Source organism: Pristiophorus japonicus, chromosome 8 (genome assembly GCF_044704955.1).
Source record: "Pristiophorus japonicus isolate sPriJap1 chromosome 8, sPriJap1.hap1, whole genome shotgun sequence".
Lineage (NCBI taxonomy): Eukaryota > Metazoa > Chordata > Chondrichthyes > Pristiophoridae > Pristiophorus > Pristiophorus japonicus.
In genome coordinates, this window is record NC_091984.1 from 160,442,196 (window position 1) to 160,458,294 (window position 16,099).

Below are 16,099 nucleotides of genomic sequence, written 5' to 3' on the forward strand. Positions count from 1 at the left end.
TAAAGAAACTCTATTTCTGTCTTAAATTTATTCAATGTCCAAGCTTCCACAGCTCTCTGAGGCAGCAAATTCCACAGATTTACAACCCTCAGAAGAAATTTCTCCTCATCTCTGTTTTAAGTGGGCGGCCCCTTATTCTAAGATCATGCCCTCTAGTTCTAGTCTCCCCCATCAGTGGAAACATCCTCTCTGCATCTACCTTGTCAAGCCCCCTCATAATCTTATACATTTCGATAAGATCACCTCTCATTCTTCTGAATTCCAATGAGTAGAGGCCCAACCTACTCAACCCATCTTCATAAGTCAACCCCCTCATCTCCGGAATCAATCTTATGAACCTTCTCTGAACTGCCTCCAAAGCAAGTATATCCTTTCATAAATATGGAAACCAAAACTGCACGCAATATTCCAGGTGTGGTCTCACCAATACCCTGTATAGCTGTAGCAAGACTTCCCTGCCTTTATACTCCATCCCCTTTGCAATAAAGGCTAAGATACCATTGGCCTTCCTGATCACTTGCTGTACCTGCATACTATCCTTTTGTGTTTCATGCACAAGTACCCCCAGGTCCCGCTGTACTGCGGCAATTTGAAATCTTTATCCATTTAAATAATAACTTGCTCTTTGATTTTTTTCTGCCAAAGTGCATGACCTCACACTTTCCGACATTGTACTCCATCTGCCAAATTTTTGCCCACTCACTTTGCCTCATCTGCTTATCTAGCCTCACCTTAAATGCATCGATACTATTGGCTTCAACCATTCCCTGTGGTAGCGAGTTTCACATTCTCACCACTCTTTGGGTAAAGAAGTTTCTTCTGAATTTCCTATTGGATTTCTTGGTGACTATCTTATATTGATGGCCTCTACTTCTGCTCTTCCCCACAAGTGGAAACATTCTCTCTGTATCCACTCTATCAAAATCTTTCATCATTTTAAAGACCTCTATAGGTCACCCCTCAGCCTTCTTGTCTCAAGAGAAAAGAGACCCAGCTGTCCGTCCTTCCCTGATATGTATACCCTCGCATTTCTGGCATCCTTGTAATTCGGCTCTACACCCTCCCTCGTACCTCTATATCCTTTTTATAATATGGTGACCAGAACTGTACGCAGTGCTCCAAGTGTGGTCTAACCAAGGTTCCATATAGGTTTAGCACAACTTCCCTACTTTTCAATTCTAACACTCTAGAAATAAACCCTAGAGCTTGGTTTGTTTTTTATGGCCTTGCTACCTGTGTCGCAACTTTGTGATGTGTTTTTGTACTCCGAGATCCCTTTGTTCCTCTACCTCACCCAGACTCGCACCCTCCAAGTGACCTCCCTATTCTTCCTACCAAAATGTAATGCCTCACATTTATCTGTGTTGAACTTCATTTGTCAATTATATGCCCATTCTGAAAGTTTATTAATGTCCTCCTGTAATTTGTTGCAGTCCTCCTCAGTATTGTCTCTCCCCCAATTTGGTGTCATCTGCAAATTTAGAAATTGTGTTTTTGATTCCAAAGTCTAAAACGTTAATGTAAATTGTGAACAACAGTGGTCCCAGCACTGATCCTTGTGGAACACCACTACCCACCTTCTACCACTGTGAATAGCTAACCTCTACCCCACTCTCTGCTTTCTGTCTTGAAGCCAGCTAGCTATCCATTCTGCGACTGTCCCCGACTCCGCATTCTCTGACCTTGTTCGTCAGTCTATTATGGGGTACCTTATCGAAAGCCATTTGAAAATCTAGATAAATTACATCTACGGCATTACCACAGTCTAATCTCTTGATCTTGTGGAATGGCGGAGTAGGCTTGAAGGGCCATATGGCCTACGCCTGCTTCTAATTCTTATGCTCTTAAGTCTGAGTCTGTTGTGGACTAATTGATAGAGAGTGATTGCTGCGATTAGTCAACAACTCCATTATCATTGTATCAGGCAACTACCAGGATGGTAGCTGACCAACTAGATGGACTGTGGTCTTTTTTCATCTAGCAATTCCTATGTCCCTAAAACATTCCACATAATGGGTGCAGTACACCGTGAGGCAGTCAGCACCTAACACACCAGGAGCACAGTAGCACTACGTGGCACTGGCACCAACAAAGGCTGCACCTCTGCAGATATCACAATAGACTGCAGCCCGCCCCGCCCATTAACCGATCTCGGTGAGGTTGTCCTAAAATTTGGGGGAAACTCGAGCAAAAAGAGAAGTGGGGGGTGGGGGTAAAAATATCTGTGGAATAAGAAACCATGTTGATAGTAACTCGAGGGTGGTGGGTTAATTATATTGAGAGTGAGATAGTTGCTTCACCGCTACTGAGGGAGATACCTGAGAGTTGGGCTGCTTCTGCTCCTCTTTTTTGCCCGGAAACTCGCTCCTTGCTCTGTGGCGCTCCGACACGGTGCAAACGACGCTGCCAGACGGGCTAAACCTGATTAGCAAACACATTGATAACGGACAGTTTAGTCAGCCATATAGAACACTGAGACCAAAGTCTGGCAAACAGTATTACACCAGTGAGAGTACATTGTTAAGCGAGGAACAGTGGTCTCACTGGTAATAAAAAAAAAATCAAAGACACAATTAATTATTGGTGCAATAATTAATCAATACTGCTAGCGATCTCCCGTGGAATTGCTCAGTGAGTTGGACGAAGAGTAGTTTTACAGGCTTGTGCCGTATGTTATTCTGTTACAGGGCAGCAGGATTCGACTCTCTGTGCCTGGTTAAAGCCGCAAGCTTTAATTACCGTGTTTTGCTCACGTCAGTTACAGGCTGATTGGTTTTGGCAGATCCTCGCTTAATTGGAAGGCGACTGGCTCCTTTATACAATCCACTCCTCTAAACCCAAAGTTTGTTCATTGGAATTACAAGATAACTCAATTACCAGAAGTAGACGCTACTCTCTTTAATTTATACAAGTGACAATACAATGGACGTATCTTAATTTGAAGTTGCAGGACGCGGACGGATCACATCAGCCGCAGTGTACAGCAGGAAGCAGAGGAGACAGTAAAATGTCTAATCTTACTGCACAGAAGGCCATTCGGACTATCGTGCCGACTTTTTGAAAGAGCTACCCAATTGATCCCACTCCCCTGCTCTTTTCCCACAGCACTGAAAATGTCTCCTTTTCAAGTTTATATCCAATTGCCTTTCCAAAGTTATTACTGAATCTGCTTCCACCGTCCTTCCAGACAGAGGATTCCAGATCATAACTTGCTGCGTAAAAAATAAAATTCTCATCTCCTCCCCTGGTTGTTTTGCCAATTTATCTTAATTTAAAAAAAATGTTGTTTTAAAAATAGCGCCGGAACAGGGACTCGAACTGTGGACCCCGAGATTAAAAGTCTGATGCTCCACCAACTGAACTATCCAGGCTCCACAATGCACACAGATATAGAACTGCACTGATTATGAATCAGGATTGTATTTAATGCCTCATTAACAGAGACTGTAAAAACTAATACGCACTACACTGTAATGGACACCATATTCAGCGACATACCAGACTGCCACTGTCCCTTTAATTAGTACCATTACCGCCTTAGTGAGAGATTCACACACGACATAGACTTCAGACGGGTGCAGGGAACTTCCAGTTTGCCTGGGCTAGCCAATTTTGTAAGTTGTTTGCTCACACACTGCAACACAAATATTATTACAGTAACAGGGCTACTTAAGGAACAGCACTAGTTTGATTACTTGACACAACTAAAATACAAAAGCACAAATGTTTAACTTTTAATTTTACACACAATATATTCCCGAGCCGCGGAGAGCTCATTTGAGGAGGATACAAATGGCACTGCTGTTCTAAGATCAATGGCAAATGACCAATGGCCTTGGGACGCCCGAGTGCAGGTATGTGGCGGGGCTCTCCCAGCGACACCTTCCACCTTTGCTCAGTTACCACTTGGCAATCGCTGCAGGTCCGGTGGAGCCGTATGAAGCCCAAGCAATTAAATGTTGTTAAGGTGACCAGAGTATTAGATCTCGCTCACCCATCACCCCCTGTGCTCGCTGACCTGTGTCCTAACTTGCACCGAGTCTCGCTCACCCATCACCCCCTGTGCTCGCTGACCCGTGTCCTAACGCGCACCGAGTCTCGCTCACCCATCACTCCGTGCTCACTGACCCGTGTCCTAACTCGCACCAAGTCCCACTCACCCATCACCCAGTGCTCGCTGACCTACATTGGCTCCCAGTTAAGCAACGCCTCGATTTTAAAATTCTCATTCTTGTTTTCAAATCCCTCCGTGGCCTTGCATATCCCTATCTCTAACACAAAAGCAAAATACTGCGGATGCTGGAATCTGGAATAAAAACAGAAAATGCTGGAAATCTCAGCGGGTCAGGGAGGTCAGAGGTTGATTTTAAGGAGCGTCTTAAACGAGGAGAGAGAACTAGGGAGGCGGAGAGGTTTCTCTGTAATCTCCTCCAGTCCTACAATCCTCCAAGATCTCTGCAGTCCTCCAATTCTGGCCTCTTGTACATCCCCGATTTTCATCGCTTTACCATCGGTGGCCGTGCCTTCAGCTGCCTCGGCTCCAACTCCTGGAATTTCCTCCCTAAACCTCTCCGCCCCCCCTAGTTCTCTCTCCTCGTTGAAGACGCTCCTTAAAATCAACCTCTTTGACCAAGCTTTTGGTCACCTGTCCTAATATCTCTATGTGGCTTGGTCAGATTTTGTCTGATTATGCTCCTGTGAAGTACCTGGGGAAGTTTTATTACATTATAGGCGCTATATAAATACAGGTTGTTGTTGCGATTAGGACAATATAGGGATTACAGAGCAGTGCCTAGATAAGGATGTATGAGTGGGTACATTTCAAACTATAGAGGGTGTTGCTTGTTATGTGAAAGATATGATGGTAAGGGAAATAATGAAGTAACATAGTACAGGTATGAACAAAGAGGGGCTATGGATGGAGGTGGGATAATAAGGGGAAGAAACTAGCTATTGGGATCTGATACAGGTCGAGTCAGAGCGAGCTTTGATAGATTAGGGAGATTTGTTGGGCACGAACAAATATTGGGCTCAATTTTCCCCAAAGAATATTTTTGGTGTACTTGAAAAGTTACGCCCGATTTTTTGGCCCAATTACTCCAGAAAAAAAGTGTTTTAAGTTTCTCCGTTGGATCTCTTCATTTCTCTCCTCTCTCGCTGACTGAGAGAGAGAACCGGGGACCGAGTATGGGACCGGACTGTGTATGTGAACCGGGGACTGAGAATGGGACCGGACGGTGTGTGTGAACTGGTGACTGAGAATGGGACTGGACGGAGTGTGAGAACCGAGAATGGGCCCGGACGGAGTGTGCGAACCGAGAATGGGAACAGACAGTGTGTGTGTGTTGGGACTGAGAGTGGGCCCGGACAGTGTGTGTGAACCGAGAATGGGACCAGACTGTGTGTGAGAACCGAGTATGGGACCGGACTGTGTGTGTGAACTGAGAATGGGACCGGAAAGTGTGTGTGTGAACTGGTGACTGAGAATGGGACCGGAAAGTGTGTGTGAACCGAGAATGGGACCGGACGGAGTGTGCGAACCGAGAATGGGACCGGACTGTGTGTGTGAACTGAGAATGGGACCGGAAAGTGTGTGTGTGAACTGGTGACTGAGAATGGGACCGGAAAGTGTGTGTGAACCGAGAATGGGACCGGACGGAGTGTGAGAGAACCAGGGACTGAGAATGGGACCAGACTGTGTGTGAGAACCGAGTATGGGACCGGATGTGTGTATGAGAACCGGGGACTGAGAGTGGGACCGGACGATGTGTGTGAACTGGTGACTGAGAATGGGACTGGACAGTGTGTGTGAATCGAGAATGGGACCGGACTGTGTGTGTGAACCAGGGACTGAGAATGGGACCGAGAATGGGACCGGACTGTGTGTGTGAACCGAGAATGGGACCGGACTGTGTGTGTGAACCAGGGACTGAGAATGGGACCGGACTGTGTGTGTGAACTGGGGACTGAGAATGGGACCGGACTGTGAGAGAGAACCGGGGACTGAGAATGGGACCGGACTGTGTGTGTGTGGGGACTGAGAATGGGACCGGACTATGTGTGCGATGACTGAGAATGGGACCGGACAGTGTGTGTGTGGGGACTGAGAATGGGACCGGACTGTGTGTTTGTAGGGACTGAGAATGGGACCAGACTATGTGTGGGGACTGAGAATGGGACCGGACATGTGTATACATAGCACCTTTAACATAGTAAAACATCCCAAGGCGCTCCACAGGAGTATTATCCGACAATATCTGACACCGAAGCACACAAGGAGTTATTAGGGCAGATGACCAAAAGCTTGGTCGAAGAGTTGGGTTTTAAGGAGCGACTTAAAGGAGGAGAGAGTGTGATAGAGGTAGAGAGATTTAGGAGGGAGTTCCAGAGCTTTGGCCCCAGGCAGCTGAAGGCACGGCCACCGATGGCGGAGCGATGAAATCGGGGATGTGCAAGAGGGCAGAATTGGAGGGGCGCAGAGATCTCCGGGGAGGGGGGTTGTGGGGCTGGAGGAGGTTACAGAAATAGGGAGGGGCGAGGCCATGGAGGGATTTGAAAACAAGGAGCAGGATTGTAAAATCGAGGCGTTGCCGGGCCGGGAGCCAATATAGGTCAGCGAACTCAGGTACCTCTCGTGGAGGGGAGGATGAGAGGTCAGGCAATGGATGTACAATAGCAACACAAACCTCATCATTTGTGATGAAATTGGGCAGGTTTTCTTTTAAAGCAGGAAAGGGTTTGAGCTTGCAGTTAACCCTGGGAAATCAGGCCCACCCATAATAGCCCGCAGCCCAGCTTCAAATCCTGAGGCATATTACAGTGACTACATTTGTTGCATTGACTATTCTCCATAGTATAGGAAATTAAGCAGTGATCGAATTGTTCGTGTTTAAGATGAGCCCAGATCAAGGGGGCATAATCTTATTAGAGCTAAGCCGTTCAGGGGAGATGTCAGGAAGCACTTCTTCACACAAAGGGGAGTGGGGATCTGCAACTCTCTTCCCCCAGAAAGCTGTTGAGGCGGAAGGCCAATGAACATTCTAAAACTGAGATTGATCAATTTGTATATTAAGGGTTACAGAACCAAGGTGGGTAGCTGGAGTTAAAATACAGATCGGCCATGATCTGATTCAATGGCACAACAGGCTCGAGCGGATGAAGGGCCCACTCCCAATGCCATCTTCCTTCCAATGTTCAAAACATTTCATTGGAAGTGAAGCACTGTGGGACGTCCAGAGGTTATGAAAGGCGCTATATATATTCAGGACTTACTTTTTCTATACAGTACTGGCCCAGTCCCTCCTCTGCATATATCGGCACAACTCCCCTCCTTATATAAGGCACAACCCCCCCACCCACCGTATAGCACCACAGCCCCCACCCCCCGCATATCACCAGAGCCCCCACCACTCCCCGTATATCGCCAGAGCCCCCACCACCCCCGCATATCGCCAGAGCCCCCACCACTCCCCGTATATCGCCAGAGCCCCCACCACCCCCGTATATCGCCACAGCCCCCACCCCCCGTATATCGCCACAGCCCCCACCCCCCGTATATCGCCACAGCCCCCCCCACACCCCGTATATCGCCACAGCTCCCACCCCCCCCCGTATATCGCCACAGCTCCCACCCCCTGTATATCGCCACAGCTCCCACTCCCCCCCGTATATCGCCACAGCTCCCACCCCCTGTATATCGCCACAGCTCCCACCCCCCCCCGTATATCGCCACAGCTCCCACCCCCCCCCCGTATATCGCCACAGCTCCCACCCCCTGTATATCGCCACAGCTCCCACTCCCCCCCGTATATCGCCACAGCTCCCACTCCCCCCCGTATATCGCCACAGCTCCCACCCCCTGTATATCGCCACAGCTCCCACTCCCCCCCGTATATCGCCACAGCTCCCACCCCCCGTATATCGCCACAGCTCCCACCCCCTGTATATCGCCACAGCTCCCACTCCCCCCCGTATATCGCCACAGCTCCCACCCCCTGTATATCGCCACAGCTCCCACTCCCCCCCGTATATCGCCACAGCCCCCCCCACCCCACGTATATCGCCACAGCCCCCACCCCCCGTATATCGCCACAGCCCCCCCCACACCCCGTATATCGCCACAGCTCCCACCCCCCCCCGTATATCGCCACAGCTCCCACTCCCCCCCGTATATCGCCACAGCTCCCACCCCCCGTATATCGCCACAGCTCCCACCCCCCCCGTATATCGCCACAGCCCCCACCCCCCCCGTATATCGCCACAGCTCCCACCCCCCCCGTATATCGCCACAGCCCCCACCCCCCCCCGTATATCGCCACAGCTCCCACCCCCCGTATATCGCCACAGCCCCCACCCCCCCCGTATATCGCCACAGCTCCCACTCCCCCCCGTATATCGCCACAGCTCCCACTCCCCCCGTATATCGCCACAGCTCCCACTCCCCCCCGTATATCGCCACAGCTCCCACCCCCTGTATATCGCCACAGCTCCCACCCCCTGTATATCGCCACAGCTCCCACCCCCCCCCGTATATCGCCACAGCTCCCACCTCCCCCGTATATCGCCACAGCTCCCACCCCCCGTATATCGCCACAGCTCCCACTCCCCCCGTATATCGCCACAGCTCCCACTCCCCCCCGTATATCGCCACAGCTCCCACCCCCTGTATATCGCCACAGCCCCCACCCCCCGTATATCGCCACAGCCCCCACCCCCTGTATATCGCCACAGCTCCCACCCCCTGTATATCGCCACAGCCCCCACCCCCTGTATATCGCCACAGCCCCCACCCCCCGTATATCGCCACAGCCCCCACCCCCTGTATATCGCCACAGCTCCCACTCCCCCCCGTATATCGCCACAGCTCCCACCCCCTGTATATCGCCACAGCTCCCACCCCCTGTATATCGCCACAGCTCCCACCCCCTGTATATCGCCACAGCTCCCACTCCCCCCGTATATCGCCACAGCTCCCACCCCCTGTATATCGCCACAGCTCCCACCCCCCCCGTATATCGCCACAGCTCCCACCCCCTGTATATCGCCACAGCTCCCACCCCCTGTATATCGCCACAGCTCCCACCCCCTGTATATCGCCACAGCTCCCACTCCCCCCGTATATCGCCACAGCTCCCACTCCCCCCGTATATCGCCACAGCTCCCACCCCCTGTATATCGCCACAGCTCCCACTCCCCCCGTATATCGCCACAGCTCCCACCCCCTGTATATCGCCACAGCTCCCACTCCCCCCCGTATATCGCCACAGCTCCCACTCCCCCCCGTATATCGCCACAGCTCCCACCCCCTGTATATCGCCACAGCTCCCACCCCCTGTATATCGCCACAGCTCCCACTCCCCCCCGTATATCGCCACAGCTCCCACTCCCCCCCGTATATCGCCACAGCTCCCACCCCCTGTAAATCGCCACAGCTCCCACCCCCTGTATATCGCCACAGCTCCCACTCCCCCCCGTATATCGCCACAGCTCCCACTCCCCCCCGTATATCGCCACAGCTCCCACCCCCTGTATATCGCCACAGCTCCCACCCCCTGTATATCGCCACAGCTCCCACTCCCCCCGTATATCGCCACAGCCCCCACCCCCTGTATATCGCCACAGCCCCCACCCCCCCTGTATATCGCCACAGCCCCCCCCACCCCCCGTATATCGCCACAGCCCCCACCCCCTGTATATCGCCACAGCACCCCTCCCCGTATATCAACACAGCCCCCACTCCCCCCGTATATCGCCACAGCCCCCACCCCCCCGTATATCGCCACAGCCCCCACCCCCCGTATATCGCCACAGCTCCCACTCCCCCCCGTATATCGCCACAGCTCCCACTCCCCCCCGTATATCGCCACAGCTCCCACCCCCTGTATATCGCCACAGCTCCCACCCCCTGTATATCGCCACAGCTCCCACTCCCCCCGTATATCGCCACAGCTCCCACCTCCCCCGTATATCGCCACAGCTCCCACCCCCCGTATATCGCCACAGCTCCCACCCCCTGTATATCGCCACAGCTCCCACTCCCCCCCGTATATCGCCACAGCTCCCACTCCCCCCCGTATATCGCCACAGCTCCCACTCCCCCCCGTATATCGCCACAGCTCCCACCCCCTGTATATCGCCACAGCTCCCACCCCCTGTATATCGCCACAGCTCCCACTCCCCCCGTATATCGCCACAGCTCCCACCTCCCCCGTATATCGCCACAGCTCCCACCCCCCGTATATCGCCACAGCTCCCACCCCCTGTATATCGCCACAGCTCCCACTCCCCCCCGTATATCGCCACAGCTCCCACCCCCTGTATATCGCCACAGCTCCCACCCCCTGTATATCGCCACAGCTCCCACCCCCTGTATATCGCCACAGCTCCCACCCCCTGTATATCGCCACAGCTCCCACTCCCCCCGTATATCGCCACAGCTCCCACTCCCCCCCGTATATCGCCACAGCTCCCACCCCCTGTATATCGCCACAGCCCCCACCCCCTGTATATCGCCACAGCCCCCCCCACCCCCCGTATATCGCCACAGCCCCCACCCCCTGTATATCGCCACAGCACCCCTCCCCGTATATCAACACAGCCCCCACTCCCCCCGTATATCGCCACAGCCCCCACCCCCCCGTATATCGCCACAGCAACCCCCCCCCGTATATCGCCACAGCAACCCCCCCCGTATATCGCCACAGCCCCCACCCCCCCCTGTATATCGCCACAGCCCCCACCCGCCGTATATCGTCACAGCCCCCCCCCGAATATCGCCACAGCCCCCACCCCCCGTATATCGACACAGCCCCCCCCGTCCCCCGTATATCGACACGCCCCCCCCGCCCTGTATATCGACACGCCCCCCCCGCCCTGTATATCGACACGCCCCCCCCCGCCCGTATATCGACACGCCCCCCCGTAAATCGCCACAGCCCCTCCCCCCCGTATATCGACACAGCCCCTCCCGTATATCGACACGCCCCCCTGCCCCCCCCGGATACCACCCCCTGCCCCCCCCGTATATCGCCACAGCCCACACCCCCCCCGCTGTACATCGACACGTCTCCCCCCCCCATGTATCGCTACAGCCCACACCCCCTGTATATCGCCACAGCCCACACCCCCTGTATATCGCCACAGCCTACCCCGCCCCACCCCCGTATATCGACACAGCCCCGCCCCCTCCCCGTATATCGACACAGCCCCGCCCCCCCACCCCCGTATATCGACACAGCCCCGCCCCCTCCCCGTATATCAACACAGCACCGCCCCCTGCCCCCATATATCGACACAGCCCCGCCCCCTCCAGTATATCGACACAGCCCCGCCCCCTCCCTCTCGGATATCGACACAGCCCCTCCCCCGTATATCGACACGGCCCCGCCCCCTGCCCCCGTATATCGACAGACCCGCCCCCCACCCCCGTATATCGACACAGCCCCGCCCCCCGCCCCCTCCCCGTATATCGACACAGCCCCGCCCCCTCCCCCGTATATCGACACAGCCCCGCCCCCTCCCCCTCGTATATCGACACAGCCCTTCCCCCGTATATCGACACAGCCCCGCCCCCTCCCCGTATATCGACACAGCCCCGTCCCCTCCCCCCGTATATCGACACAGCCCCTCCCCCGTATATCGACACAGCCCCGCCTCTCCCCCCGTATATCGACACAGCCCCTCCCCCGTATATCGACACAGCCCCGCCCCCTCCCCCGTATATCAACACAGCCCCACCCCCTCCCCCCCGTATATCGACACAGCTCCCCCCGTATATCGACACAGCCCCTCCCCCCCCGTATATCGACACAGCCCCCCCCACTCCCCCTGTATATTGACGCCCTCGCCCCCCCCCAACCACCCTATACCAGCAGTGAAGCAGCATTTCAGAGGGTCAGTGAAGCCCCGCTCTCCGTACCTGTCCATCTCGCTGAAGCTGCTGGAGGGTCTGGAGATCTTGCCACTGGAGGCGGTGTTGGGGAAAGCGTCCTGGACCAGGGTGCTGTGCCCGGCGCTGTCGATGACCATGGCCGTCACCTCCTCGGCGCTGCTGCCACCGTCCTCGCCGGACGGCTGGTTCTCCGACCCCATCCACTCGTCTGGCGTCTCGGTCTTGATGCGCATGCGCCGGACGGCCTGCGGGCTGCGCTCGCTGCTGACTCCCGTCTCCACATACCACTGGCCCACCCGGTCGATGCGCACCAGCCTCTCGTCGTCGTCGCCATCGTCGCCGCCGCCCCCCCCAAGCTCGTCGGGCAGCGGGCTGCCGCGCGCACCGCCCCCTCCGAACCCTGGGGGCGCCCGGCCGCGGCGGGGGTTGGGGGGGGCCGCGTTGTTGCCGCCGCCGCCGCTGCGGGACTGAGCCGGCCGCTTCGGGCCGTCCTGGCTCAGCTCCGCCTCCACCTCGGACACGTCGATGCGGAAGTGGATGCCATCCAGGATCTGCGTGCACTTGTCGATGATATACTGCATCTGGAGAAAGCTGGCCGCCGTCAGGTAGCTGATGATGTCGGCCACCTGCAGGCACAGCTTGCCCGTGTAGCAGAAGGCCAACAGCCGCTCGAACACGGCGGGGCTCTTGATGACGGAGATGGACACGGCACTCATCTCCCCCAGGGACATGTGGTCGCGGAAGTAGGGCGAGCTGGCCGCCAGTACCGCCTTGTGGGCGCGGAACAACTTCCCCTGGATGTCGACCACAATGTCGCACAGCCGGCCTTGCATCCGCAGCTGGTTGAGTTGGGCCAGCACTGAGCTGCTGAAATCCGGCACCTCCAGCTGGATGCTGCCCTCCTTCTCCATGGCTCTTGGTATGGCTCACACGGACCTGCAGGGAGAGGAAAACCACAGCGTTAATAAAGGAGAATGGCATTCGCTTAAACCCCCCCACACCAGCGCAGGCAAATGCTGCACCGCACCTGGCACAAACAAATAGAGAGATATTCAGCCTGTCGAGTCTCACCACACCCGGCGATAGGATTTTCAAGCTGCTGTACACAGAGTCGGAGAGTTCCCGAATATAGAGGGAGAGACTGACTGAGGGATCGGGGACACAGAGAGAGACTGAGGCCCGGGGACTGAGGGATCGGGGACAGAGGGAGAGACTGAGGGATCGGGGACAGAGGGAGAGGCTGAGGGATCGGGGACAGAGGGAGAGACTGAGGGATCGGGGACAGATGGAGAGACTGAGGGATCGGGGACAGAGGGAGAGACTGAGGGATCGGGGACAGGGGGAGAGACTGAGGGATCGGGGACAGAGGGAGAGACTGAGGGATCGGGGACAGATGGAGAGACTGAGGGATCGGGGACAGAGGGAGAGACTGAGGGATCGGGGACAGAGGGAGAGACTGAGGGATCGGGGACAGAGGGAGAGACTGAGGGATCGGGGACAGATGGAGAGACTGAGAGATCGGGGACAGAGGGAGACACTGACTGAGGAGCCCATCGACGCACTCACGCTGACCCCTTGCGTGGGAGAGTGTCTTTATTCAGAAGTTGATGAGGGAGGGAGAAGGGCAAGGGGAGTGGAGAAGATTAAATCGCCTTCGTCCTGTCGCTGACCTCCCCGCCCAGAGTGCCTCCTGTGAGCGAACCCCTCCTGCATCCTGACCCACCCAGCACTGTCCCCTGGGACTCTGCCATAGGAATCAATCACCACCCCTCTCTGCATACACTTCCATGAAATCCGTTCACTTGCAAACAAGGCCCCTGCCATCCACGACCTTATTGTGGACGATTACATCGATATCATGGTGACATCTTGCTCCTGACCAAAGCCTGCCTATCTTGTCACCAAGCACTCTGCCCAAACCGCCAAAGTGGAGAGTGAGGCAATGATCTCAGGTGCACCTTAGCCACTCCTTCTACTCCTCTGCCACCTTTAAGCTCCTCACCTTATTCCACCCCTGCTCGCTTCTCCTTTAAATACCCGTTTGTTTGCCATCCGCCCCATCCCCCCCAAGCTCCACCGCTGAGTTATGGTCCCTCCTTTCCTCTCAGCCTCGGCTCTATGCCACTCTCTACCTTTGGTGATTCAATCTCTATCTTCGCCCCCTCTTACCCTCCTTCCTTCCCAAGTACCTTATCCTATCTAAAGTCTCTCACACATATTCACCGCCTCCCCCTCGACCTTACCATCTGGTGCATCCTATCTAGACCTTGCCGAAAAGGTCATTTTCAGCCCCTTCCTTGTATTCCTCATTACTCTTCCAACCCCACTTCTTTGAGTCCGCACCAAAAAAAATGACCCAGTGTGTGAGCACATTCCCCGGGGCAACTTTGATTCATGGCCTGCACTGAGTGTAGCTGGGTTGGTAGCTGAGGAACTACAATTGGTCTGAATGTCCCTGGGCTGGGAAGAGGGTGGGGCCTGTATAAGAGGTGGGCTGGGGCGTCTGTGTAGGAAGTGGGTGAGGGGGGGGGGGGGGGGGCGGTGTGCAGAAGGTAGGTTGAGGGGGGAGGGGTTGTGGGCCTACATAAAAGGTGGGGTGGGCGGGTGTTGGGTCTATGTAAGAGGTGGGCTGGGGGGAGTTGGCCTGTGTAGGTGGTGGGCTGGGGGGGAGGGGTGTTGGGCCTGTGTAAGAGGTGGGCTGGGGGGAGGGTGTTGGGCCTGTGTAAGAGGTGGGCTGGGCCTATGTAGGAGGTATGTTGGGGGTGGGGGGTGCTGTGAGGGAGGTAGATTGGGGCGGGGGGGGCCTATGTAAGAGGTGGGCTGGGGGGGTTGGGCCTTTGTAGGAGGTGGGTTGGGGGGGGGGGGGTGTTGGATGTTGGGCCTGTGTAGGAGGTATGTTGAGGATGGGGGGGATGTGAGGGAGGTAGGTTGGGACGGGGGTGGGGGGGGAACGGGGGCTATGTGAGAGGGGGCTGGGGGGGTTTGGGCCTGCGTAGGAGATATGTTGGGGGGGGGGGGGGGTGGAAGGTGGGTTGGGCAGGGGGAGCAGGGAGATTAGTCAACTTACCTCTGATCCAGGGATCACAGCTGCGATGTATGGGGAGGCAAGGCAAGGACACAACTGGGTTGGTGGCGATGCCCACACAGTTGAATAACGGACAAAATAGGCAGTGTCCGAGTTCGCAGGTGGAGACAGGCTCCACGGCAAAGTGATGGAGGGTTCCCAGCACCCCTGGGACTCTCATGTACCGTGTTGAGGGCGGATTATCTGTCCGGGTTAGGAACCCTGGCTGTTTCTAGCTGTCTCACAATCGGTGCACCCATCTACCCATCCCCGACCCCTCACGGCGTGCCACACTCACCAATTACCACGCGATTGTGCCACGGAGCAGCAACCCTGCATCGCACAACATGCACCAACGCTCTAGCACGGGGTTTCTGGTGAATATAGCCATCACGTTGTCAATCTACAAAAATAAAAGACATTAAACTTGTAGAATCAACATGTACGCGACACAAGAGGATTCAGTAATTTACTGAAACGTAAACCGGACACTTGACCCTCTGATAGTCCTTCACAACCCTGGATTAGGATCCGATTCCTTTATCTTTCTGTGCATCTTTGCACTCTGTACAGGGTTTTATTTCCGCCGCATGAAGTGGGCTGTTTCTGGGGTTACCTGGTTGTAGTACGGTAATTGAGCACAACACCAAACTCCCCACAACGGCGACGGAAGACTAACTACCTTCTGGGTGAACATACCCAGCTGTGGCCTGGGGCCCTAACCCCACTCGCTTCTCAATGAACGCAAAACAGATGTTAAATTGACGTATTCTTCAATGTCACCACTGAACGTGCAGCATCTACCCAGCACGTCCCATTCCTCGCTCATAGCAGAAGTCCTTCATAGAATCATAGAAATTTACAGCACGGAAGGAGGCCATTTCGGCCCAAAGTGTCCGCGCCGGCCAACAAAGAGCTATCCAGCCGAATCCCACTTTCCAGCTCTTGGTCCGTAGCCCTGAAAATTACGGCACTTCAAGTGCACATCCAAGTACTTGTTAAATGTGGCGAGGGTTTCTGCCTCTACCACCCTTTCAGGCAGTGAGTTCTAGACCCCTACCACCCTCACTTTGTCCGCTCTCACCCACATCCATTAATCCCCTGTGCCAATATCCAGAACTACACCGTTCCGATGCCATGCCAAT

The 16,099-nt window shown here is 55.0% G+C and overlaps 1 protein-coding gene across 1 annotated transcript in view; it reads right to left on the minus strand.

Annotated features, from left to right (window-relative positions):
• Positions 1–16,099, minus strand: part of zbtb37 (zinc finger and BTB domain containing 37) — a 146,739-nt gene that overhangs the window by 23,077 nt on the left and 107,563 nt on the right. The window contains exons 2-4 of the mRNA XM_070886255.1: positions 15,253–15,357; positions 11,918–12,826; positions 2,319–2,421 (exon numbers count right to left, since the gene is read on the minus strand). Coding sequence (XP_070742356.1) covers positions 2,319–2,421; positions 11,918–12,801 — 987 coding nt within the window. The 5' untranslated portion in view covers positions 12,802–12,826; positions 15,253–15,357. The remainder of the gene's footprint in view (positions 1–2,318; positions 2,422–11,917; positions 12,827–15,252; positions 15,358–16,099) is intronic.